Raw genomic sequence first — 23,587 nt, forward strand, 5'->3', positions numbered from 1 at the left:
TATCATGGATAGTTTATGGGATTATGATAATCTGAGAGTATAGATCATATAGTTTGAATCATAATATCTAGTGTTTATTGTCTGTGAGATTATATAATTTAGAGGGCAAATAATCTATAACAAATAGGCCCGAGCTTATGCCGAGAATCCAATTCTACGGTCGCGCTACAATGCTTCATAGCGCACGATGCGACATGCTGACAGCCGCAAACGGAGCTACCTGCACTCTGTACCTACCTACCTGACGGCCCAGGTATCCATTTATTTTCTGTTTTCATTTCTATTGCTTTACATTCCATTCCATAACAGCAAGTGCTATTATTTTTTGGCATGCCTTATTTTTTTTCCTTTCCAGGTTTTCCCTTTTACCTTCTATTATATCTGAAGTTTTCTTGACAACTATTATATGAAAATCGTACTAAAAAGATATATTGCGGATTGTACTTATTAGTAGTCTGATTAAAGGTTGTGTGAGAAATCTTTCCGATAATACCTTTATACAATTTGTGATAAAAATTTATCCTCTATAAGTTATTTAAAAAAAAGATGCATTAAATTTGTATGTATAGTAAAAGTTGTACTAAAAATTTATTTTTCAAATTGTTAGAAAAGAGTTATACGTAAAAATTATGTGTATCATAAAAGTTATGATGAGAATTTACCTCACAGAACGTGTGTAAAAAGTTGTGCGCAAAAATTGTGTTTACGAATTATAATTTTCCAAAAATCGAAAGCTTCAGAGAAAAAAAAACTTTGGAAAAACAGCTGTTGTTGGAGATCGTGCGCCAGCAGCGTTCCTAGCGCGCGCGCTGGTTAGCAGACCCCAGCTTACGCTGCTTTGTATTCTCTCCTGTCATAAATGATATGTACGTTTTTGCATGATGCCGTATGTTTTTGCATGAGGATGTAGGAAGAACTTCAAAAAACTTTGATCTATCTGTCAGCACGTGTGGAAGTATAACAATGATATGTAAAGATTTATATCCAAAAGCATTAGGTCATTTAAAAAACACTGAGTAATGATGAATAGTAAAACCGTTCATGTAGACCTGAAAACATTGCAAACAGCAAAGCTAAACTGCCAATGGGCCGAGAAAGTTTAGCATATGGGCCCATGGCACCCTCAACATGGGCCGACGCGTGGTTGCTTGTGCCAGCCAGGCGCGACGATCCGTGTTCGGCCCAGGCGTCCGCCCACCGTTGGCACTCGCCCGCGCGTCGGGTTCGGCCCACGGTGACGAAATGCCATGGGACTGGGCCATGGCTGCGCGGTCCTTCTCCGGAAAACTACATCTTCCGAAAGATATTTTGTTAGATGTCTTCCACTGTTTGATATCCGTACAGATCAAAATAAACGGATAAGATAAAACTAGGTGGGTAGCAGCGTGCGTGCAACGGACGGGACGTGGGCGGAAAGGTAATCTAGTTCCTAACTTCAAATGACCTTTTCTCTTAAATCATAAATCCAATTTAGAATCCGTTTGAACCAGAATATTCTTCGAAATTAATGGAACAAAACAAGATCCTATATGTTATTTTATTTTTTATTTTAAAAATTTAACATGTCAATATACTATCTCAACATTTTGAATAGATCATTTCAACATATGTAGTATACTATTTCAACATTTATTCTAAAAATGTTGAATTATTTTATTCAAAGTGCAGGATTAGTCTTTTCAGAATGTTGAATCAACTTTAAAAAAAAGTTGAATTCTTGAAGATGGTATTACAAGAATTAGAATAGAAAAACAGAAAGAAACCAAAAAAAGAAGCAAAGCATCGTGCTCATGGTTGAGCTTTCCAGCATTGACGGTGGGCAGAAAAAAAAATACCAGAGGGACCGACAACTTGCTTCTCCGCTTCTGCACATTGCACTCTTGGCCTCCTGCTGGCTGCCTGCGATTGGTTTCTCTTGCAGCTGCGTGCTGGGCGTGCGCGATCAGAGGCGGACACCAGGCCCCAACAGTCCAGCCTTGCGTTAACTGGGCCTTGGGCTTTAACGATATCACTTGCATTTTTGGTTGTTCTGATGGGGCCTTCCGAATTAATTACCTAGGCATACCACTACACTATCAGAAGCTAAGAAGGGAGGACCTTCAACCCCTGGTAGATAGAATCTTTAACAGAATTGCAGGGTGGAGGGGTAAACTCTTATCCCATGTTGGAAGATTAGTGCTGATCAAAACATGCCTTGCTAGCATGCCTGTCTACCTCATGTCTTTCTTCAAATTTCCAAAATGAACCCTAGATCTAATTAACTCTCATATGACTGGGTGTATGTGGAATGATTATGAGGGACATAGCAAAATACACCTAGCCAACTAGCATTTGGTTAGTATGAAAAAAGAATATAAGGGTCTAGGTGTCCCAAATCTTAGAGACCTGAATATGGCCCTGTTCGGGTCCTGGGTGAAGAGATTTTTGAAAGATGAGGGGAAGTTGTGGCATAGCATAATTCAGCAAAAGTATGTCAGGCATGGAACAAATATTTTCTACCTTCCACACTCCTAACCTTCTAACTTCTGGAATGGAGTTCTTTGGGCTGCCAAATCTCTAAAGTTTGGCTTTAGATGGTCTATAGGAGATGGCTTAAAAATCAGATTTTGGGAGGACACATGGTTTGGCACAGCTCCTCTTGCTGTCCAATCCTGGGACCTTGTAACCAGGTAGATATTCTTTTGGCCCAGGTATAGGATGCTGTGGAGATTCAGTTATCCTTTAGGAGGAACTTCTCTGAACCCATGTTCCATAGATGGTTAGAGCTGGTGGAAATAGTTTCAAGTGTTCGTTTTAACAATGATGGGGATGCTTTAGTCTGGCAGCTGGATAGTAAAGGGGTGTATACCTCCCAGTCCCTCTACTCTGTCATTAATTTCAGAGGTGTTGTTCCCATAAACATCCCAGTTGTCTGGAAGATAAAAATTCCCCCTAGGATACAGATCTTCCTGTGGCTCTTATCTCATAATAAGTTGATGACAGTTGATAACAGGGGTTGATAAACCTGAGACCTTTCTGTGATGAAAAAGAATCCATCAACCATCTCTTCTTCGAGTGTGTGGTAACTAGGAGAATGTGGGAGTATGTGAAATTGTTTACATGCACTAATATTCCAAACTATGAGTCTTTAGCCTGCAAATGGCTGTGTGAAAAGAAAGATGCTATTCTCAACATTGTTTCGGCTGGTTTCCTATGGGGACTTTGGCTGACTCGAAATGATCTGGTTTTTCATAATGATACTTGGCAGGACATAAGAAAGGTGCTGAGGCGAATTAGGAGAACCGTGTCCACTTGGAAGCCGATGTACTCGGAGTACCTAGAAGTTGGCGTCACTCAATGGTGCGTCTTCCTGGAGACAACCTACAGAGCCCCGCTGGAACTCAGATCTTCCTAAAGAAGCTGAAGCCGGAGGTGCCGAAGCTGGACTTCCGAATGTCGTCGCGGCTCCGATCTAGTTTTTTGCTGCTCTCTTGGCTTTGTATCCGGCACTTCTGAACTTAAATCTTTCTGTGCGGCGGCGAGCCTCCTGTTAGGTGTTGGCGTTCAGTCTGGATCTTGTTCCGCTCTACCACTCATATAACTTGCCTGATATTTTGGTCTTGTTATATGAATGGGGCCGGATGTTTTTGCCGCCTCTTACTTAAAAAAAATATAGGAGCACCCTTTTTTTATAAGACTTCTCTACCCCTTCGTGTTCGTTCAGGCCTTCAGGGCAGTATTGGATTCTACAACTTGTATAATTTTTGCAACTTATATCCCTCTAATTTATATCCCTCTTGCTTGAATCTTGATAAGACAATTATAACAGCCATTTGACTTCTCGGCTCCGGCTAACCCCCGATCGATGGACCTATCACTGATGAACAGCGCCTTCTTTTTCTCACATAATGTATGTATCTCCACAATACCACGTATGAACAGCGCCTTCACTAACCCCCGATCGATGGACCTATCACTGACCGTCTGATCGCTGTGTACCCTTACGAATCACACGGCGCCACGGTGGTCAGCGATCAAACAGCCTCGCATGCAGCCGCTCAGTTTGCCTCCCTCTCGTCGTTTCTCCAGTTGCCGTGCATCTTGGGCCCCGTCGGCCCATCGCCGACGAGCACCTTCTCCACCAGCTTGGCCAGCCGCTCCCTCACCGACCGTGGCAGGATCCTCGCCACGCCGTTGATCACGCGCCCGACGTCGTACTCCTCCCTCGGACCCCACCCGTGCTCGAACCCGAGCCACGCCGGCTCCGCGACGCCGAGGTACTCCGCGGACACCCCCTCGCACCGCCCGGCGCCGCCGGTGTCCAGCCTGCTCCCCCTGGCGCAGTCGTTCCGGATCCCGACGCCCAGCCTCGGGTCGCCCTGCAGCACCAGCCCCGCCCTCGGGTACAGCGCGTGCCCGTGCCGCGACGAGTACGCCACCGGCCTGTTCCCGCCGTACCCGCCGAGGTACTCCAGCTGCGAGGCCTCCACCCACGTACCCGCGCTGTGCTGCGACAAGTACATCCGAAGGAGCTCGCCGGAGAAGTTGCTCACGCGCAGCGTCACGTGCTCCCAGTCGCCGACGTGCTCGCCAATCTCGCCCAGCGGGATCGTCAGGAAGCCCAGCTTGGCGCGCGCCGGCCCGTTGAACGGGTAGAAGATCCACACGACGAGGTCGGTCACCGTCCCGCCCAGCATCGGCTTCGCCTGCACGTACACCTTCGCGCCGGGGAGGTCGCCCTTCTTGACCTCCTCCCTCTGATTGCTGTCCACCGGCAGGTCGAGCCAGTACCCGCCGTCGTTGCCGCCACCTTGCGGGAGGTTCGACCCGTCGGCGGCCACCGGCGTCGGGGTCTGGCTGCCCTTCTGGTACAGCAGCGCGCCGTTCTCGAAGAACCACGTCGGCGACGAAGGCAAGTAGGGCTCGTTCGGGTGCAGATACACGTGCGGCCCGTAGGCCGCGAGGAGGGAGTTCACCTGGGCCAGGTCAGGCATGGAGGACGTGTAACTTGCGCTGCAGTTTTTCAGGCACGCCACCGTCGAGGCGCCGGCCGGCGTCGCGCTGCTCTGGGCGAGGAAGGTGCCGACGTGCACGCCGCGACAGTCTATGCCACGGACCGCCGGCCTCAGAGTGGCGGCGCTGAAGCCGTCCTTGTCGCTGCTCAGGACCGACTCCTCGGTCTCGCAAGCGTCGGTCAAGTCGGCGCGGACGCACCGGACCTCGTCGGGCGAAGGTTTGTCAGACGTGGCCGTGACCACCGCGCCGACCGCCTTGTAACCGTCTGGCGCCTTCGGGAGCCAGAAATGGCCGGCTCCGTCCGGGCTGGACCAGACGAGTTTGTAGTCCACGGGCGCGACAAGGAGTGCTCCGGTGCCGGACGTGTCACGGCCGACGAGGACGTGGCCGAAGAGATGGCGGTTGTTGGGCTGCGCGTAGTGGCCGAGCACGGAGAAGCCGGCAGGGACCGGCGAGGGCTTGAAGAAGGTGGCGCCGACGCCGTCCTGGCCGCCTTGCGTCGTGGACCAGACCTTGGCGAACGTGGTGATTTGGCGCAATTCTAGGCCTCCAAGGTCTATGCTGCCCTTTGCAAATCCTCCATCTGAAACTGAAATAGCAGTTCCGCTGGTGAGCAAAAAATGTTCCAGAGCAGAAAAAAAAACTAAGCTAAATTTCAGGTCAGTGTGATGATCATTGATCAATATGTTCATGCTACTCGCCTATTCTGAATAGATCGAGACAAGCATAACTTCAAAGCAAGTTTGATCTGAGAGTTGAGAAAGCGTCTGTATCATGCTGGTTTCAGTGGCTTTAGCTTTGCTCTCATTTGATCATAGACACTTAAGAATCTAGACAACATGGAGCAAACAAAGGACAAGATGAGGATCATGTATAGCTAATGAATTTAGTAAAGCATGTCCTTTGACGTGTTTGCAGCCTTGCAGGCAAGCTACCTCCACATAAAGATTCAAAATAACATTTGGCGTGTGTTTTTACCGTCTAAATTTCTACACCGTGTCCGTCCTTTAAACGAGAGGTCACAGAAACAACCTAAGTGCAAACAAAACACCCTTAGCAAGATAAATTTGAATTTCTACTAATGGCCTGATTGGACAGAAACGTAGAAATTTGAAGAGGTACTAGTACTAAACTCAATTTTTGAGGAAATCATTCATGCACCGAGTTTCTTAGAAAAAAAACACGAATGGATGCAAGTAAACAGTGAATTTATGAACATGGTGTACCTGAGGCCGGCCACGACGGTAGCGCAGCTGGAGGAACGAATTGCTTCTCAATGGGCAGCGCCGCCGTTCCCACGGGCACACAAGACCAGCACGACTTCCTCCCCATAACCCTTGCAAAAGGTCGATCGACCGAAGAAGAAGAAGGCAAGCTCTAAGTCGTATCCTTGGCAGCTCAGAGCCACAGAAGTTGAATCGAAGCAGGACGCAGAGTTCAACTCGTTCCCGCTCCTGACAAGCGATCTGAGTGACAATGTATGGGATCCTTCGGCGACAACTCCCTCACAGAGTCCTGGGTTGGCTTGCAGGAAACCTCGAGCTCGCCGTGCTCGCCAATGGCTTGTTTGGCGACGACCTCACTGCTCGTGCCTTTAATGCTTCGTCTTCCTCCGCTGCACCCCCCACTAGATGCACACGTACTACTACTACCTCTCTGTTGTTTAGTGTTCCGTGTCGGCTTAGACTTGCGTGGACATTAGACTTCCTCCAGCGGCCGGCATGGACGGACGGACATGGTCGTCGCCGTCGTCGCATGCCTTCGCACTGTATCATTGGAGGAAAACGTGCGACTAGGCGAGGCGAGCGACCGTCGACGGCGACGCGCTGGAGGCTGCGTCGTGTAGTGGTTAGGTCAGAGAAGCCCAGGCCTATACAACAGCCCGTTCTGATGGTGATCGACGATCCGATCCAATCATTAAGTCTGGCAAACTATATGTCCGCGTGGATTAGTTCGCATGAACTAACACGATATGGCTGACCAAATAGAGAAATGGAGAGAGCGGTTGGAAGATTCCGGTGATGATGCAGAGCAAAGAAAGATTATTCGCAAGTGCCTTGCAATTTGCAGGGCTCCCTTATCCTCGCTCCCAATGGAACTATGGAAGTTTTCAGACCCGGCCATAGGACGAGAGTACACACAGTTGCTAATTCACCGGAGGAGGAACAGAGTCAGAGATCGACTTGCAAAGAATACGCCATAATAATGCAAGGGGAATACCCAGTTCTTTTCCTTTTTATCTGCTGGAGTCTCATCATCGGCTTGGAGTATATATATATATATAACAGGGCTGCAGCATAATTTTCTCGTTGCAGACGTGTGCCTATGTGGTGGCAAAGGGTCTTAAATTTTAGCTTACATAATCTAAGGGTCAGGCTTAAAAGGATCGGACTCTAATCTTATACAATTTTAAACTAAAATATACATATATAAAGGTAAAGTTGGTACGTGAAGGAAGCGCTATGATCCGTTACCACCTCTATGGATGGGAGGCGACTTTCAATTTTTGTTTTCTTTTCATGTACGGGGCATGATGCAGATGGTCGGGGAGCAGGGGTAATCATCGAGCAAATATTGTTTTCCTTGTTGTTATAAAAAAAATGTTTCCCCTGTTGCATGTATGACGGTACAGAGATCCGATAGTACAGATTCGGTAGTGCAGCCAACCTGTCTAATTAAATGTAGGTTGTTTTGACTTTGCTAAATTTATAGATTTTACTGTGCAAATATATAATATATCTAGATATATAGTAAATATTATAAATTTTAAAAAATCAAAACGATCTACGTTTAGAAACGGAGGGGATGCAGTAGTTTCCTTTCTTCAATGCGAGGGTGTAATCTTCATGTGGCTGAAAGTTTGTTGCAACTTGGTATGGCTAATTCAACTCTAACAACTTACACGCGTATCGCTAATTCGACTAGTGCTATTTTAAGACGAGTCGACATACTGTACAACTGAACATTTTCTTTTTTTTTATAGGACAACCGAACATTTTCAGCTTGTCAGAACAGCGAGCAGAACTGCAAAAGAATGCTGTAGACTGATGAGGAGCGCCAACCCAGACCCAGGACCTGGCCCATCATGGTTCTTTTTTTTCCTGGGCGCGGGCCAACTACTGCGCAAGCGATGCTGCTCGGCCCGAGGCCCATGAAACCCCGCGCCCTCCCCCTCTCTCCTCCTGCCGTCCCGTTTCGCCCACGCGGCGAAACGCCCAACACCAACCGACGAGGAGCTCCGCACGCGCGACGTTGCGTTGCTTTTCCTCTCTGCGCTCGGCACTCCACACAGGCAGCGAAACCACCGTGCGCGCGGCGCGACGGCATGGCTAGCGCGGCCGCTCCCAGTCCCCTCCCCGTGGCCTCCCTCTCCGCGCCCCGCGCGGTCGCCGCCGCGGGCCCCCACCCGCTGGGGTTCCCGAGGCGTCTCAAGCCCTCCACGGGAGGCGCGCCGCGCTCCAGCCTGCGCGTCGTGGCCTCCAACTCCAAGGTGGACCCGGTCGAGGAGAGAGCTCCCGTCGCGCCGCTCACGGGCGTCCCAGTTCCGGCCGGCGCGTCCCCGCCAGGCCCGTCGCTGGAGCCTCAGCCCCAAGTAAGCACCGGGTAGGCATCGCCGCGACTGATGTGACGTCTTCGGTTCGATTAAGGTTTACTGTTACCGAAATTGCAAGCTATGTTGCTTACCGTCGAATGTCGATTGCTACTTTCCCCCCTCTGCATGCAGCACATGGAAATGGAGGGGCTACAACATTCGCTACCAGAAGGCCGGGACGTCGGGCCCCGCATTGGTTCTGATTCATGGGTTTGGGGCAAACAGGTGCGCGTCATACAAACGTAGTTCCCTATTTGCTAAGGGTGCATTTCGTAAGCGCAAATGTTTATTAGCACATGGTACATTTTTTCAGTAGATAACTGCTAAGGTAAGCAACAATATAGAATGGGGCTGCCGTTCATTTAGTTGGTGCTTGAGAACTTTAGTCATCTGATGATCCAGCTTTAATAGAAGAATTTTTACCTATTACTCCGATTTTTTATCCTGATTATTTCGCTTGAAAGTTAGGTTTGTTCCCAATTTCCAAATGAGACTAAAATATTGCTAGGCCTTTAGTAACGGCACATATGCCTCTCTGAAAGTTAATAGCTAGCTTTGCTTAGAAGTGACGTACATATTCCTCTTTTTTTCCAGTGATCATTGGTGGAAAAATGTTCCTGTTCTTGCCATGGAAAATAGGGTGTATGCGATAGATCTAATTGGTTATGGCTATTCTGATAAACCTAATCCGCGTGAGGTTGGAGAGAACTTTTATACTTTTGAGACATGGGGAGAGCAGTTGAATACGTTTTGTGCTGAAGTGGTCAAGAGTGAAGCTTTCTTCATATGCAATTCAATTGGAGGTATGTTGGATGCTTACATGATTTGACAACAGCTAGTTTGATTGCAGGTGCTGCATAGTTGTGCTGATACTCGTAAAAATTCAACTATTTTTCAACACAAGGGAATTATGTGATGGTTTGTTTTCTGTATTTCATTCCCTTATCTTTTGGATTTGAAAAGGTTACCAATAACATCCTAATGTTAGATTAGAATCATGATAAGGACTCCCCATGACGAGTTTCAGATTTTTTTTGGGTCAGAATTTCTAGCATGTTTCCCATTTTATTGTGCTTGCACTCTCATCATCTTTAATTATATTTCAAGTGGACCATTGTAGAATACATTTGAGATAGTAATGTAGCAGTCTTAGCAGAACGATGCTGGTTACTTGGTAGAACCTGTTGAAAGGCATATTTCCAATATTGAAATTCTGGATACCCCATCTTGGCATTCTTATTTTTAATTATTACTTAAATGAGTTAATTCATGATTCTGATTAATTAAACTGGTATCGTGATTGTTTGATATATAAGTGGAGTATATTAAACCTTTGTGCTGTGTTTATTATCCTGTAGGGGTTGTTGGTCTGCAGGCAGCTGTTATGGAACCTCAGAAATGTAAGGGAATTGTTTTATTGGATATTTCACTAAGGATGCTTCATATCAAGAAGCAGCCGTGGTTTGGAAAGCCTTTCATCAAATCTTTCCAAAGTCTCCTAAGGTAACATGTATTTCGTACTCCATCATGGTATCTTGGTACTCGCTAGTTGCTTGCTAGTTGTTATAATACGTTTACTGGTTTCTAGGAACACTATTGTTGGGAAGCTATTTTTTAATGCTGTTGCTACACCAGAATCTGTGAAAAATATACTTTGCCAGGTATTTCCTTTCTAGCTTTTCATCTCGAAAAATATATTCAAAGGATACATATAAATTTATGGCACGCAATATTTAGGTGAGAAATTCCGAAATTTCCTATAAATTATGACTATTACATTCAATCTCATGCTGGGGACAAAAATACTTGCATGAAAAAAAAAACTATTTGTGTTGCGAAACACTGCACTAGTACATTGGGGCCAATGGCTTGGGCTTGTTGTCAAAGTGACTGATGATCACGTTCTGTATAGGATAGAGTTGGTTAGCTTGTTAGAGTTAGTTAGCTTCTGACTCTTTCTTTGTTCCGCTCGCTGCACTCTCGTTCCACTATCCATTTTTGTCGGAGATCGTTGGCATACGATGAGATGCCCCGGCCTGTATATATGAACACTCAAGGTGATCAATACAACTGAGTGTTGCATCCTAAACTCCTTCACTTGTAAGCCTAAACACGTACTTATGAGTCAGAGTTTTTCCGTGTATTAGTTTAACCCTTACTTACAGGTGTATGGGTCTTATGCACAAGCCCAGGCTCTCACAGACAATAACGGTAAACTAGATGTTTTGAAGAGGTATCTTATCCTTATATCCTCTGAGGCTGTGAGAGGTTTACATACTCATTTCTCATATGTAATATATAGCAGAAACAAATAAATAAACAAGGTTTTCATAGGATACAAATCGATGCCTCGGCTACTATCTGAGATAACTGAAGTCCTTTCGACATTTTGCTGCTCAATGTTTTCTTTGACGATAGATGTGCTCTGTAGAAAGGCTTGAGATCTGTGTGCTGAAGAGAAACTCAACTGAAGAACTCTGTAGATTTCTTTTTTCCTAACCGAAGCACAGAGATCATTTTGTTTTAATATCCTTAAAGTATAGAACGTGATTTATTTTTTGCCTACTTAAATGATAATTAGTTATACCTTTTCTGGTTCTGACAAAATTTTCTGCAGTGCTACCATGACACATCTGCAGTGACAGATGAGCTAGTTCAGATTATTCTACAGCCAGGGCTTGATCCAGGCGCAGTGGATGTATTCCTTGAGTTCATCTGCTACTCTGGAGGACCTCTACCTGAAGAGTTGCTTCCATTGGTGAAGGTTAGGATGCTCTTAGTTGTGTGATTAGTTGTTTGTTTTGATTTTAGAAATTATATATATGGTTTTCTTTTGTTTGTTGCAGTGTCCAGTTTTGGTAGCATGGGGGGAGAAGGACCCATGGGAGCCTGTGGAGCTTGGAAGAGCCTATGCATCTTTTGATACAGTTGAAGATTTTGTTGTTTTGCCAGATGTTGGACACTGCCCTCAGGTCCTCTTTGTAACAGTTGAACTTAGTTGGCTATTATCTATCGCAATCTGCCTTGTTTTGCAACTTTAAATCCAGTGGCTCGTGTTTTATTTGTTTGTATTTATCTTGCAGGATGAAGCGCCTGAGCTTGTAAACCCACTTGTCCAATCATTTGTTGAGCGTCATAGTTAGCACATGGGTGAGCCTGCTTTCTATGTTTCTTGATGCCCTTCTCCACCAGACCACAAGGGCCTGTATTTCCTGGGAAGGGAACACATGGTTATGTTATTCCGGGATAACAAATGGGCCCTTCTGTTATAGGCCATGGTAAGTGTTCCCACTTCTGAAATATCAGCATGGTCATATGTTTGTCTGAAACTGACGGCAAAAAAGGTTATTACTCCCTATTTTCTGGGAACTAAGTTTTGCTCTTGTGCTCTGCAGTCCTTGCATCTTAGTGCCGTTGGCAAACATCATTTGGTAAATTATAATTCAAGTATAGGAAATCACAAGGAAATATCTGATTTTGTTACAGCAAAAGGAAGAACCTGTCTCCTCAGAGCAGAGAGGTTAGTACCAGCAGCACAGTGGTTCTATTCTAGTTGAAGTTATAGTGGAAGTGAACGCAAGTTCCTACATGTATATTGTCCTTAATGAACCTGCACAATTTGTGTAGACATAACATTTATGTTGACACTTGACTTGAAGTATCTCTTTCGGCAACAAAGAGAAAAAAGAAATGAAAATTTGGATGTTCCTGTTTTTACACTGTATGGATACTGCATTTTCATGAAGTTCCCTTTAATAGCTTGTATCGGTTGATTGGACAGATCAGCTGCACACCTAATTTCTGTGCGGTCTCCATGCAACAGGGCAATATTTGCTCGTCTGAATGATTGCACCAAGAAATGGTCCACGATTATACATGTACATGAGAACAAAATTTTGCAAGTCACCTCTTGTCCACGTCTGAAACGTGACCTGGAGCACTCCAAGAGACCAATTCGATGTGACTTCCAGCAGCTCAGAAAAATGGATATTCGCCTTGCATAATTGCATATTCGGTGCAAGTTCACCGTTCAAATTCCGTCGAAACAATAACTGTGTATACAGTTCTCACCCTGTGGTTCTGAACTCTGAAAGCTGCATACGATTCTCGTTCGACGACTCTGAAAACTCGCGTAGTCCCAATGGAGCGAGGATAAGGGAGCCGTTCAAGTTGCAAGACACTTGCCAATAATTTTTGTTGCTCTGCATCATCGGCTAACCACCGGAATCTTTCAACTCCTCCCTGTGTTCGGTCAGCCATCTCGTGTTATTCGTGCGAAACAAACTGACTCTGAGCATCTAATCAGACAAGCAAGCAAACAAATTAACCCACAGGCTGGCCTGTCCTTCGACGAAGCCATGGCCTCGTCATCACTCATGAATCATGACAACCAGAACAATCTGTCATCCCCCCTAACAAAATTGTGGAACATGCATGCAGCCTAGCCTCTCTCTTCTCTGATGGTCTGACCTAATGATGACAATGTGCGAAAGCATGCGACGGCGCTGCCACAAGCAACGAACGGGCCTGAGTCCATGCCGGTCGCTGGCTCTCTAACTAACACACGACCACCACCACCACACAAGTCCAAGCCGACACGGAATGCTAAGCGAGCAGGGGCACCACGTGTGTATCTCGTGGGATAATGTGGAGTAGAGAACAGAGATAGATAGACCCGTGTCGTCAAGAGCATAGTGTAGTAATGTGTATATATGGATGAGCCGTGAAGCGGAGGAGGAGGATGCATTAAAGGCGCGAGCAGTGGAGTCGTCGCCAAACAAGCCACACTGCGGCCACGGCGGCGAGCGCTGCGAGCGAGCTCGAGGTTTCTTGCAAGTAACCGCCGGTTCCTTGCGGCGGCCGGCAGCCGGCAGGGGTGGCCGGCAAGGCAACCCCAGGCCTCGGTGAGGGAGCAGCTGCTTGGCCGGGCAGGCCCCCGCTGGGTATATAGGCATATAAACAAGTGTCGCCGAAGGATCCCATAGACATTGTCACTTGTCAGGAGGGGATCGGGCTGAGACGGACGGCGAGCTGCCTCCTGCTTCGGTTCTGAACTTCCTGCGTGGCTCTGAGCGAGCTCCCAGGGACGCGTCTTGGAGCTTGCCTTCTTCTTCCTCCTCCTCTCCGGTCGGCCGGCGTCGAGGGGGTTATGCGAAGGAGCAGGTCGTGCTTCTCCTGCGTGCCCATGGGAACGGCGGCGCTGCCCATCGAGAAGCACTTCGTTCCTCCGGCCGCGCTGCCGTCGTGGCCGGCCTCAGCAGGTACGTACATCATGTTGAGTTGTTGACAAGCTAATTGGCTACTTAATTAACTTGCATTCATGTTTTGATTTCTGAGAAATTCGGTGCGTGAATGGTACTTACTTTCCTAATAAATTTGGGTTTAGTACTAGTACCTTTCGACAGGTTTGTCCAATCAGGTCACTGTATTGTGAAAAGAATTTTGGCCTGCTGGAAGACAGCAAAAAACACACGTCAAATGTTAGCTTTGGGTAGAGGTACCTTTGCCTGCAATCACGTCAAAGAATTGAACATGCTTTGCTGAATCCATTAGCTGCATGATAGTTTGTCTGCTCTATATATGTTGTGCGGAACTTAACAAGATAAGCATAGATTCTTAAGTATCTACCATGATCAAATGAGGGCAAGGATAAGTTCAAGCTCAAAAGCCACTGAAGCCAGCATGATATTGACGCTCAGTCATGTCAATGTTGCTTTGACGTTATGTTTTTCTCGATCTATTCAGAGTAGGCGAGGAGCAAAGCTGAAGAAGCTTTTCTGCTCTAGTGGTTATATTTTTTTCCCAAGTTTCCTCAAGCATAATTCAGCCATCCTTTATTTCAGCAATTTTTACTCCCTGGAAATTTATTTTTTATCTCTAAATTACCTAAAACTGAGCACTTAGTTATCTTGATTACGTAATGTGAAATTCTAGTAAAAAGTATTGCGATTTCATTGCTGCATGCAGAACAAATTTGTTCGAAAGGAAAATCATCGAAAATCTTCGTCAAAAAATATATAATTCGTTCGAAAAGATTATTGAAATTTCAAAAGGAACAACATTAATTTAAGTCAGCTGTAAATTGGACAGTAGCATGCATGCAAGTATATTGACCATCACACCGATCTGTAACTTAGCTTAGTTTGTCTTCTCTGAATCATTTTATTTTGGCTCACCAGTGGCACTGCTGTTTCAGTTTCAGATGGAGGATTTGCAAAGGGCAGCATAGACCTTGGAGGCCTAGAAGTGCGCCAAATCACCACATTCGACAAGGTCTGGTCCACCACGCAAGGCGGCCAGGACGGCGTCGGCGCCACCTTCTTCAAGCCCTCGCCGGTCCCTGCCGGCTTCTCCGTGCTCGGCCACTACGCGCAGCCCAACAACAGGCCTCTCTTCGGCCACGTCCTCGTCGCTCGGGACACGTCCGGCACCGGAGCATTCCTTGCTGCGCCCGTGGACTACAAACTCGTTTGGTCCAGCCCGGACGGCGCCGGCCATTTCTGGCTCCCCGCGTCGCCAGACGGTTACAAGGCGGTCGGCACGGTGGTCACGGCCACGTCTGACAAACCTTCGGCCAACGAGGTCCGGTGCGTCCGCGCTGACTTCACCGACGCGTGCGAGACCGAGGAGTCGGTGCTGAGCAGCGACAAGGACAGCTTCAGCACCGCCACCCTGAGGCCGGCGGTCCGTGGCATCGATGCCCGAGGCGTGCACGCCGGCACGTTCCTCGCCCAGAGCAGCGCGACGCCGGCGAACGCCTCGACGTTGGCGTGCCTGAAGAACAACAGCGCGAGTTACACGTCCTCCATGCCTGACCTGGCCCAGGTGAACTCCCTCCTCGCGGCCTACGCGCCGCACGTGTACCTGCACCCGAACGAGCCCTACCTGCCTTCGTCGGTGACGTGGTTCTTCGAGAACGGCGCGCTGCTGCACCAGAATGGCAGCCAGACCCCGAAGCCGGTGGCCGCCGACGGGTCGAACCTCCCGCAAGGCGGCGGCAATGACGGCGGGTACTGGCTCGATCTGCCGGTGGACAGCAAGCAGAGGGAGAAGGTCAAGAAGGGCGACCTCGCCGGCGCGAAGGTGTACGTGCAGGCGAAGCCGATGCTGGGCGGGACGGTGACCGACCTCGCCGTGTGGATCTTCTACCCGTTCAACGGGCCTGCGCGGGCCAAGGTGGGCCTCCTCACGATCCCGCTGGGCGAGATCGGCGAGCACGTCGGCGACTGGGAGCACGTGACGCTGCGCGTGAGCAACTTCTCCGGCGAGCTCCTCCGGATGTACTTCTCGCAGCACAGCGCGGGCACGTGGGTGGAGGCGTCGCAGCTGGAGTACCTCGGCGGGGACGGCGGGAACAGGCCGGTGGCGTACGCGTCGCTGCACGGGCACGCGATGTACCCGAAGGCGGGGCTGGTGCTGCAGGGCGACGCGAGGCTGGGCGTCGGGATCCGGAACGACTGCGCCAGGGGGAGCAGGCTGGACACCGGCGGCGCCGGGCGGTGCGAGGTGGTGTCGGCGGAGTACCTCGGCGTCGCGGAGCCGGCGTGGCTCGGGTTCGAGCGCGAGTGGGGGCCGAGGGAGGAGTACGACATCGGGCGCGAGATCAACCGCGTGGCGAGGATCCTGCCGCGGTCGGCGAGGGAGCGGCTGGCCAAGCTGGTAGAGAAGGTGCTCGTCGGCGATGGGCCGACGGGGCCCAAGATGCACGGCAACTGGAGAAACGACGAGAGGGAGGCCTGACGGCTGATGGGGCCTTGCATTGCCGATCAGACGGTTGGCGATCGATCCAGTACTCGCGTGTCGTGTATAGTACTTGCTAGCGATCGGAAGGCTGTTCGACACTTACGTTTGTTGCATGGAAATGGTTGCGTTCTCGCGCAGCGCATCACTTCGATGCCTAGCATTGTTAAGTTCGGTTCGCTGTTCGCATCATATACTTGCTCCAAGATTTAGTTAGGTTGAATCAACGGTTTGTAAAGTATACTAAAAAAGTTGCAGTATTCTGATTCAAATTTGTGAAAAAGAGAGACTAGTATGTATAGTTTCATCTTCGAAGAAGCAGCAAGTGTTCATATGAACGAAGCATCCTGAAAAATTGCAGGGCTCTGTCTGGACTATACAGTGTCGGAACTCGGAAGGATTACAAAGAAGAAACCATAGGAGTCTGAAGAAATTCAAACATCTCTGTGATCTTTATTATGGTTATATATATATATATCACCGTAAAATTCAGTGCGCACGACGACCAGAGGAATACAATGGTCAATGAGGCCAGCCAACAGGACAGTAGATCGATCTGCAGAATTGACTGAATACAGTAGAAATATTTTTTCAGAAAACCAAATATACATGTAGTGTCAAGAAGGAAAGTTTAGAAGAGAATATGAGATGATTGTAGACTCAGAATGCTAATTAAATTGTTTATGAAAATGAGATAACATGATAGAAAAGTATATGTAGTGGAATACACAAAGTTCATATAATTTGGAATCTGAATTCTGAAGGACCGAAGCATGCCAAGGGAGAAACTGCGTCTGCGGCCGTACAACTTTGCAACTCTGAATGTAAGCCCATGAACAATGAAGCACCGACCCAGGTAGCCGCGGCGCTGGCAAGACCTGACGAGCAGGTACGCTCTCTGGAGCATCTCCTTCAGTTCTCTTCCACGGGACTCATCGTCTCCTGCCGCTGCAGCTGGTGCGACGTGCCTCGTGGAGGTGGAGCTGCAGCAGGAGTTGAGCGATCATGTCGACTTGCCTGAACGCCATGGTCCAGTCTCACAGCGTGTCGTCGTCGGCCCGCGATGGAGACAAAGCATGCAGGAGATCGAGCAGAAGCTAGGAGGCGATGTGGAATTGAGATTCCAGGAGGAGCCGAGGGAGAGGGGGAAGGCGGCGGGAGCGGGCGGCGAGAGGAGGAGCCGGTCCGGACCTGGGTGCTATTTGCAAATTTCAAAACCAAAACAGGGGGGTATGTGAAAATATTCGGATCGCGATTACTTAATTGCGATCCACCTTAGGGGATATTGTGCATATATTTTTAAAAAGTTTTAAGGGGTTCCCCTGCAAATTTTTCGGGCAAGCCGCGTGGCCGCCGGTGACCTTCCGCGCGAGCTTCCATCTACTCGCAGGCTCTGAAGTGGCGGAGATCCGCCGCTTGCGTCCCTAGGTTTCCGTGATGGAGATGCTCCCACTCACGCCATCCCTAGGGTTTAAGAAACTCATCCTGCGCATCATGCGGTCATGTCGCGGCTCGCCGGAGCAGCGCCGCGCTCTGGCCGGTTCCATCCACCAGGGGCCCTTGCAGCTTCCCACCGCATGCGTTGACCAGCGGTCAGACGCCGTTACCTAGCGGCGCTAGAAACCTTGCTGCAACTGCAATCTGCAACGCATTTATCTGCAACCGTGTGTACTCAGTGATGTAAACGTTTTTTCGGTGCTTCGTTTTCGTAATGGAACTGGGGCAGGGCTTGTTGCCTGACCTTCTAAAAAAAAATCTGCAACCATGTGCAGTACAGCTTCAGATCGCTCTGCAGATTGTCCCTTCAAATGGTGCTTCAATTTCACTTGGAAATGACGAGTTCCAAACTTGATCAGAACAAGTACCATTGCTGTGTGGTCAAGACTGAAGACGAACCAATGGTACCCTCATTGCGAAAATGGGTCATCAATTTCACTACATGGATGACTTGGAAAATGACGCGATCTACAGCTAGCATTTCTGTGCAGTGAAGCCTGTAGACAAACCCAAATGCTGGATTCTCTCTGACAAAGCTAACCAAGAACAAATCCCACGGTCACTCTGATTTTTACAATTTGTAGATTAAGAGAAGCTGCATATGTCGATTTGAACAGACATCCCCAAAAGTTGCAATACTGATTCAAATTTGTGAAAGACAAAAATGACAAGTATGTATAGTTTCATCTTCGAATAAGCAGCAAGTGTTCATGTGAATGAAGCATCCTGAAAAATTGCAGAGTGCTGTCTAGACTATACAGTGGCCGAAGGAGTCTCAAGAAGCCATAGAAGTTGGGAGAAATGACAACTGACAAGTATGTACAATTTGTAGACTCTGAAAATCTGCATGTACCAATGTCAACAGACATCCCCAAAAGTTGCAGTATTCTGGTTCAAATTTGTGGAAGAGAGAACTGACAAGTATGTATAGTTTCATTTTTGAAGAAGCAACAAGTGTTGTTTTCGAAGCATCCTGAAAAATCGCAGGGTTTCATCTTTGAATTGAAGGGTTACAAAGAAGAAGCCATAGACATCTATGTTATCTTGATCATGGTTATATGTATTATAGTAAATTCAATTCGATCGACGACCAAAAGAATTCAAAGGCCAGTGAGGCCAACGGGAGAGTAGATTGATCAAGACGTAGCAATGTGGAAGGATGTGTCTAGTGCTGCAGAATTGACTGGATGCATTGGAAATGTTTCTCCAGAAAGCCAAATGTACAGACAGTGAAACATCAAAATAAAAAAAGGAAATTTTATAAGAGTATGAGATGATTGCAGGCTAAGAGTACGGAGTAATTAAATTGTAAAAGGAAATTTTAGAAGGGAATATGAGATGACTGCAGACTCGGAATACTAATTGAATTGTTTATGAAAATGTGGTAACATGACAGAAAAGTATCTGTGGTGGAATATACAAAGTTTGTATTTTGGAATCTGAATTCTGAAGGACCGAAGCATGCCAAGGGGGAAATTGGGTCTGCGGCCCTGGAAGTTTGCAACCCTGATGAACAAATGTGAGCTCTTTTGGCCTGGGGGATTTAAAAGATCGCTCATGAACAGCGGAGCTCCCGTCGGTGGCGTCGTCGCGACAGAACCAGGCCCGCTCGAGGCTGATAGACTGGCGTTTCTGAAAACACGTCTCCGGTCCCCGCCGCCGGCAAGCAACACTATCTTTCCCCTGCGCCGGCGGCCCCGCGCGGTCTCTGGCCGACTGGCGTCAGAGCTTGGCGAGGGCCTCTTGCGATGCGCTTAATCTAGGCCGCAGATGTTCGATTGAAATACCATCCACCCCTGCTATCGCATGAAACACCGCCGTGCTCCGGCCGTCCCTTGCGACCGTCCCAGTTACTCTGGCAGCGTGACGTCTTCAGTCGGCAATGGAGACAGGGCAGGCAGGGGACCGAGGAGGATCCAGGAGGCGACATGACATGGAGATTCCAGGAGGAGCTGAGGGAGGGGTGGACGGCGGCGGTAGCGGGCGGCGCCTGACGGCAATAGGAGGAGCCAGTCAAGATCCGGGTGCTATTTGCAAAAGTCCAAACCAAAATAGGGGGTTATATGAAAATATTCGGATCGCGATTACTAATCGCGATCCGAACTAGGGGGTATTTTGCATACATTGGATCCAATCCAGGGGTTTTCTGAAAAATTCCGAAGGGAGTCTACGAATCTTCCGGGCCGGCCGCAAGGCCGCCGGCGTGGCTTCTCCGCCGCAGGCAATCTGCCGCGCGATCTTCTATCTCCTTACGGGCCCTGTAGCGGCGGCCATCTGCATCTTACAGCCCTATGTTTCCATGCTGGAGATGCTCCCCCTCAAGGACGTCCCTGGGGTCTTAAGAAACGCATCCTGAGCTTTATGCGGTCATGTCGCAGCTCGCCGGAGCGGTGCCGCGTTCCGGCCAGTTTCATTCACCTGGGGCCCTTGTAGCTTCACACGACATGCGTCGACCAGCAGCTAGAAGCCATTACCCAACGCCGCTGGAAGCCTTGCTGCAACTGCAAATCTGCAATGCATTTATCTGCAACCATGGGCAGCACAGCAGCACAGTTTCAGATCGCTCTGCAGACTGCAGATTGCCATTGCAATGGTGCTTCAATTTCTTGGAAACGATGGTTCCCAAATTAGATCAGAACAGGTACCATCGTTGTGCATTCAAGACTGAATATGAACCAATTGCACCTTTTTTAAAAAAAAAAATGGTACCTTCAAAGTGAAAATGAGTCACTGATTTACATGGCTGACTTGGAAAACGAAGACTGAAGACGAACCAAAATGTTGGGTTCTGTACTTCTGTCTGACACAGCTAATCAAAGACAAATCTGACTGTCACTATGATCTGTACAAAGCACATTCTGATTTTGATTTATGGAAGATAAGCAGCATGTGCTGGTGTGAACAAACATCACAAAACGTTTTGCAGTATTCTAGTTCAAATTTGTGGGAGAGAAATGAAGAGTATGTACAGTTTGATCTTTGGAGAAGCAACAATTGTTCATGTGAACAAAGCCACAAAGCATCCTGAAAAATTGCAGGGCTCTGTCTAGAATATACAGTGTCAGAAGAATTACAAAGAAGAAACCATAGAACTTTATAGAAATTCAAACATATCTGTGATCTTATTATGGTTATATCTATTCTAGTAAGTTCAATCCGAACTACAACCAACAGGACAGTAAATTGCTCAGGAGGTAGGAATCTAAAAGATGTTCGTAGGGGTGGTAACGGATCATGACTCTAGTGCTCTCTTCGTGATTCAACTTAGCCCTGGTATATTTTTAGTTTAAAGTTGTATAAGATTAGAACCTAGTTCTTTTAGTGTTCGGCCCTTAAATTATCTAGATTAAAATTTTAATCCCCTTACCGCCCCGTGCTGCAGAATTGACTGAATACATTAGTTAAGTTTTTATAGAAAGCAGAATATAGAGAGAGCGAAACACACTAGAGAGACCTGCAATTATTTTTAAGAAAAAAAGGAAAATTCTAGTAGACAGTATGAAATGATTGGGGACAGAAAATACTAATTAAATTATTAAAGAAAATTTTAGAAGGGAATATGAGATCTCAGAAAAGTAGATGTGGTGTAATACACAAAGTTTATATAATTTGGTATCTGAAGGACTGAAGCATGCCAATTGCCAAGGGGAAACACTCAAACACCGTTTCACGTTTCACGGCCAACTCTTCCGTTCTCTCCAATCGTCCTGGCAGCTGCGGCTGCGGCCCCTGTAACTTGGGCGGTCGTGGGCGGGCCGGCAAGGCCGTCGTTGACTGTGGTGGGGGAAAACTGCTGACGAGTCGGGGCCAGGCGAGGGGATGATGCTAGCTAGCTTGAGGTTAGCAAGGCGATAGGTGATGGTAGTGTCTCCGGTGAGGATCCACTGGTGATAGGGAAGAAGGGGTGTGACGGAGATGACGGGCAAGGGCCAGAGGAAGAAGAAAGAAGAAATCATTTGGCATGAACTTGACGGAGATCCAACGGTCCGAAACATTTAGCCTGGCTAGGTGTGATATACATGGAAATCAACTTTCTTATTTCTTTGAGTGACTTTGTTATATATGATGATGTAGAAATGGCACGTCCTTATTGATTAGCTGGGCTGGGTCTGCTGCACAAACCGGCCAGTTCTTATTTCTTCTTAGTGTATATATGATCCTGTCGCCATCTTCAGAGCCTTACGGGCAGAAGACGACCTTGTAGTTGGTTCCGGCGGGGCAGGTGAATGTGCTTGTGGCGTCGTCCTTTGGGTAGCTGTAGGCGTCCGGGCACTGCCCCTTGAAGTACCTCGAGTAGTTGGTCGGCCCGCAGCTGTTGGCCGCCGAGCCGACGCAGCAGTACACGTCCTTCTTGAACACGGGGCACGCGTTGTTGCACGCCCCGTCCTGCCGCAGCTCCGCGGGGCACCGCGCGTTCACGTCCGCCGCGCACCGGGGGCCGCGGCCGCACCCGGACCCGCCGTCGGGGAGGAAGCTCATGGGCACATTGAAGCCGTCGATGAGGGAGATGTCGAAGAAGTCGAGGTTGTTGAACTGGTTCAGCGCGAACTCCGCCAGCGTGTTGGGGGCGCGCCCGTACCCGGTGCAGCGCAGCACCCCGCCGCAGTCCCCCGTGCGGCAGCTCCCGCGCCCGGCCGCGTTGAACTGGCACCCCGTGCGCGCCCAGATGCGCGCCGCCGTCGTGCCGGCCGGCACGCTGATGCGCCACGTCTCGCCGCGGTTCAGCTGCCGCCCGCCGCCCACCGGCACGGAGGCCGCCCACACCGTGAAGGGGCACTGGTTCACCACGGTGAACACCGCGGCCTCGCCGGCCGCGGCGAGGAGGGCGAGCATCGCGACGGCGGCGGCGCAGCTGATCATTGCGGAGGGCGCCATTGACAAACCGAGAGATGATGCAGCGGGCAAGGACGCCGAGGGGTGGATATGATTGATTGGGCACGACGAGATGGACTGGGATTTTATAGTGGACGGATGAACTGCTGAGTGGATTGGGATGTGGAAAAGATGAACTGGATCGGAAATCTAGAAGAGATATCATCGGTGGCTGTTGATGTCCGTGCATGATGAATTGAATTGATGGTGGCTGGAAAACTTTGAACGTTTCCATGGAAATTCTCGGCAAGATTGACTACGAGCTGCTTAGCTGAGATTGTTTGACATTGACGCCCACACAAACGGCTAAAGTGGCGCCACGCGCGCACGAGCTAGTGCCGAGAGCTCATACGTGGTTCTTGTTCTTGATGTACTCCGCGATAACCGGGTTGGGCGTCAACATCATAGGCACCTCGTCGTCACATTTTGGCATACTTCTCAGGTTCGGCGTTTGAACCTCACGTTCAAGTCAGGAGAGGACGAAACAACCGATTTGAGATAAATAAGTGTATTTAAGCCCCGAGAGAAATATTATTTTTTGAAAGGTCCCAGAGAAATATTAAGATACAAGGTAACATGCTTCACACGCGCTTCTTGATTTCCTCGCAAGTGGAAAGATTCCTAATAAGATGCCATGCACATATGGTGTGCAAGCTGAAAATCACTAGGCTCCGTGTGTGAAATTGGATCGGACAAATTGAATTGAGACTCCAATTTCAGATCCACACGGAAATGGAAAATAAGCTCTGCTTCAAATATTTTGTGTTGATTAATAGTGGGATGATTAAATTAGAAAATAAAGAAAATCAATTAAAAGTAAAGTTTGGTCGCGTATTCTGTGAAAGATCCAACCGAATAAGTATGACCCTCACAAGGTGGATCTAAAGGAGG

At 48.3% G+C, this 23,587-nt stretch overlaps 4 protein-coding genes across 7 annotated transcripts; 2 read left to right on the forward strand and 2 right to left on the reverse strand.

The window, feature by feature from the left end:
* Window positions 1–3,669: 3,669 nt before the first annotated feature.
* On the reverse strand, window positions 3,670–6,542 carry LOC112882663. Its single transcript, XM_025947769.1, has 2 exons — window positions 6,222–6,542; window positions 3,670–5,584 (listed from the first exon to the last, which is right to left on the reverse strand). The coding sequence occupies exons 1-2, from the start codon at window positions 6,325–6,327 to the stop codon at window positions 4,038–4,040; spliced, it is 1,653 nt and encodes a 550-aa protein (XP_025803554.1). The 5' UTR covers window positions 6,328–6,542; the 3' UTR covers window positions 3,670–4,037.
* A 1,676-nt stretch (window positions 6,543–8,218) lies between these two features.
* LOC112881919 (uncharacterized hydrolase YugF) lies at window positions 8,219–12,304 on the forward strand. 2 transcript variants are annotated; one of them, XM_025946848.1, is made up of 9 exons: window positions 8,219–8,598; window positions 8,720–8,812; window positions 9,182–9,390; window positions 9,946–10,090; window positions 10,176–10,248; window positions 11,205–11,351; window positions 11,434–11,559; window positions 11,671–11,865; window positions 11,983–12,304. In XM_025946848.1, the coding sequence occupies exons 1-8, from the start codon at window positions 8,321–8,323 to the stop codon at window positions 11,728–11,730; spliced, it is 1,131 nt and encodes a 376-aa protein (XP_025802633.1). In that variant the 5' UTR covers window positions 8,219–8,320; the 3' UTR covers window positions 11,731–11,865; window positions 11,983–12,304. The 2 variants fall into 2 exon arrangements, with proteins under 2 accessions (XP_025802633.1, XP_025802634.1); XM_025946849.1 differs by having other exon boundaries at window positions 12,074–12,265.
* Window positions 11,983–16,687, forward strand: LOC112881918. 3 transcript variants are annotated; one of them, XM_025946844.1, is made up of 3 exons: window positions 11,983–12,107; window positions 12,411–13,848; window positions 14,784–16,687. In XM_025946844.1, the coding sequence occupies exons 2-3, from the start codon at window positions 13,737–13,739 to the stop codon at window positions 16,325–16,327; spliced, it is 1,656 nt and encodes a 551-aa protein (XP_025802629.1). In that variant the 5' UTR covers window positions 11,983–12,107; window positions 12,411–13,736; the 3' UTR covers window positions 16,328–16,687. The 3 variants fall into 3 exon arrangements, with proteins under 3 accessions (XP_025802629.1, XP_025802632.1, XP_025802631.1); XM_025946847.1 differs by having other exon boundaries at window positions 14,790–16,687; XM_025946846.1 differs by having other exon boundaries at window positions 11,992–12,107; window positions 12,369–13,848.
* A 5,153-nt stretch (window positions 16,688–21,840) lies between these two features.
* Window positions 21,841–22,821, reverse strand: LOC112879694 (alpha-amylase/trypsin inhibitor). Its single transcript, XM_025944063.1, has one exon. It carries the CDS (start codon window positions 22,697–22,699, stop codon window positions 22,004–22,006), a length of 696 nt encoding a protein of 231 aa, XP_025799848.1. The 5' UTR covers window positions 22,700–22,821; the 3' UTR covers window positions 21,841–22,003.
* Between the last annotated feature and the right edge of the window lie 766 nt (window positions 22,822–23,587).

This window comes from Panicum hallii, chromosome 2, assembly GCF_002211085.1.
Source record: "Panicum hallii strain FIL2 chromosome 2, PHallii_v3.1, whole genome shotgun sequence".
Lineage (NCBI taxonomy): Eukaryota > Viridiplantae > Streptophyta > Magnoliopsida > Poales > Poaceae > Panicum > Panicum hallii.

What these genes read in the sequence shown, in the direction of transcription:
- LOC112881919 (XM_025946848.1), top strand. Translation starts at nt 8,321, where the DNA reads ATGGCTAGCGCGGCCGCTCCCAGTCCCCTCCCCGTGGCCTCCCTCTCC. An exon ending in CATGGGTTTGGGGCAAACAG is followed by an intron (nt 8,813 to 9,181) that starts GTGCGCGTCATA and finishes CTTTTTTTCCAG; the next exon opens with TGATCATTGGTGGAAAAATG. An exon ending in TCTTTCCAAAGTCTCCTAAG is followed by an intron (nt 10,091 to 10,175) that starts GTAACATGTATT and finishes ACTGGTTTCTAG; the next exon opens with GAACACTATTGTTGGGAAGC.
- LOC112879694 (XM_025944063.1), bottom strand. Translation starts at nt 22,699, where the DNA reads ATGGCGCCCTCCGCAATGATCAGCTGCGCCGCCGCCGTCGCGATGCTC.
- LOC112882663 (XM_025947769.1), bottom strand. Translation starts at nt 6,327, where the DNA reads ATGGGGAGGAAGTCGTGCTGGTCTTGTGTGCCCGTGGGAACGGCGGCG. An exon ending in ACCGTCGTGGCCGGCCTCAG is followed by an intron (nt 5,585 to 6,221) that starts GTACACCATGTT and finishes CTGCTATTTCAG; the next exon opens with TTTCAGATGGAGGATTTGCA.
- LOC112881918 (XM_025946844.1), top strand. Translation starts at nt 13,737, where the DNA reads ATGCGAAGGAGCAGGTCGTGCTTCTCCTGCGTGCCCATGGGAACGGCG. An exon ending in GTCGTGGCCGGCCTCAGCAG is followed by an intron (nt 13,849 to 14,783) that starts GTACGTACATCA and finishes CTGCTGTTTCAG; the next exon opens with TTTCAGATGGAGGATTTGCA.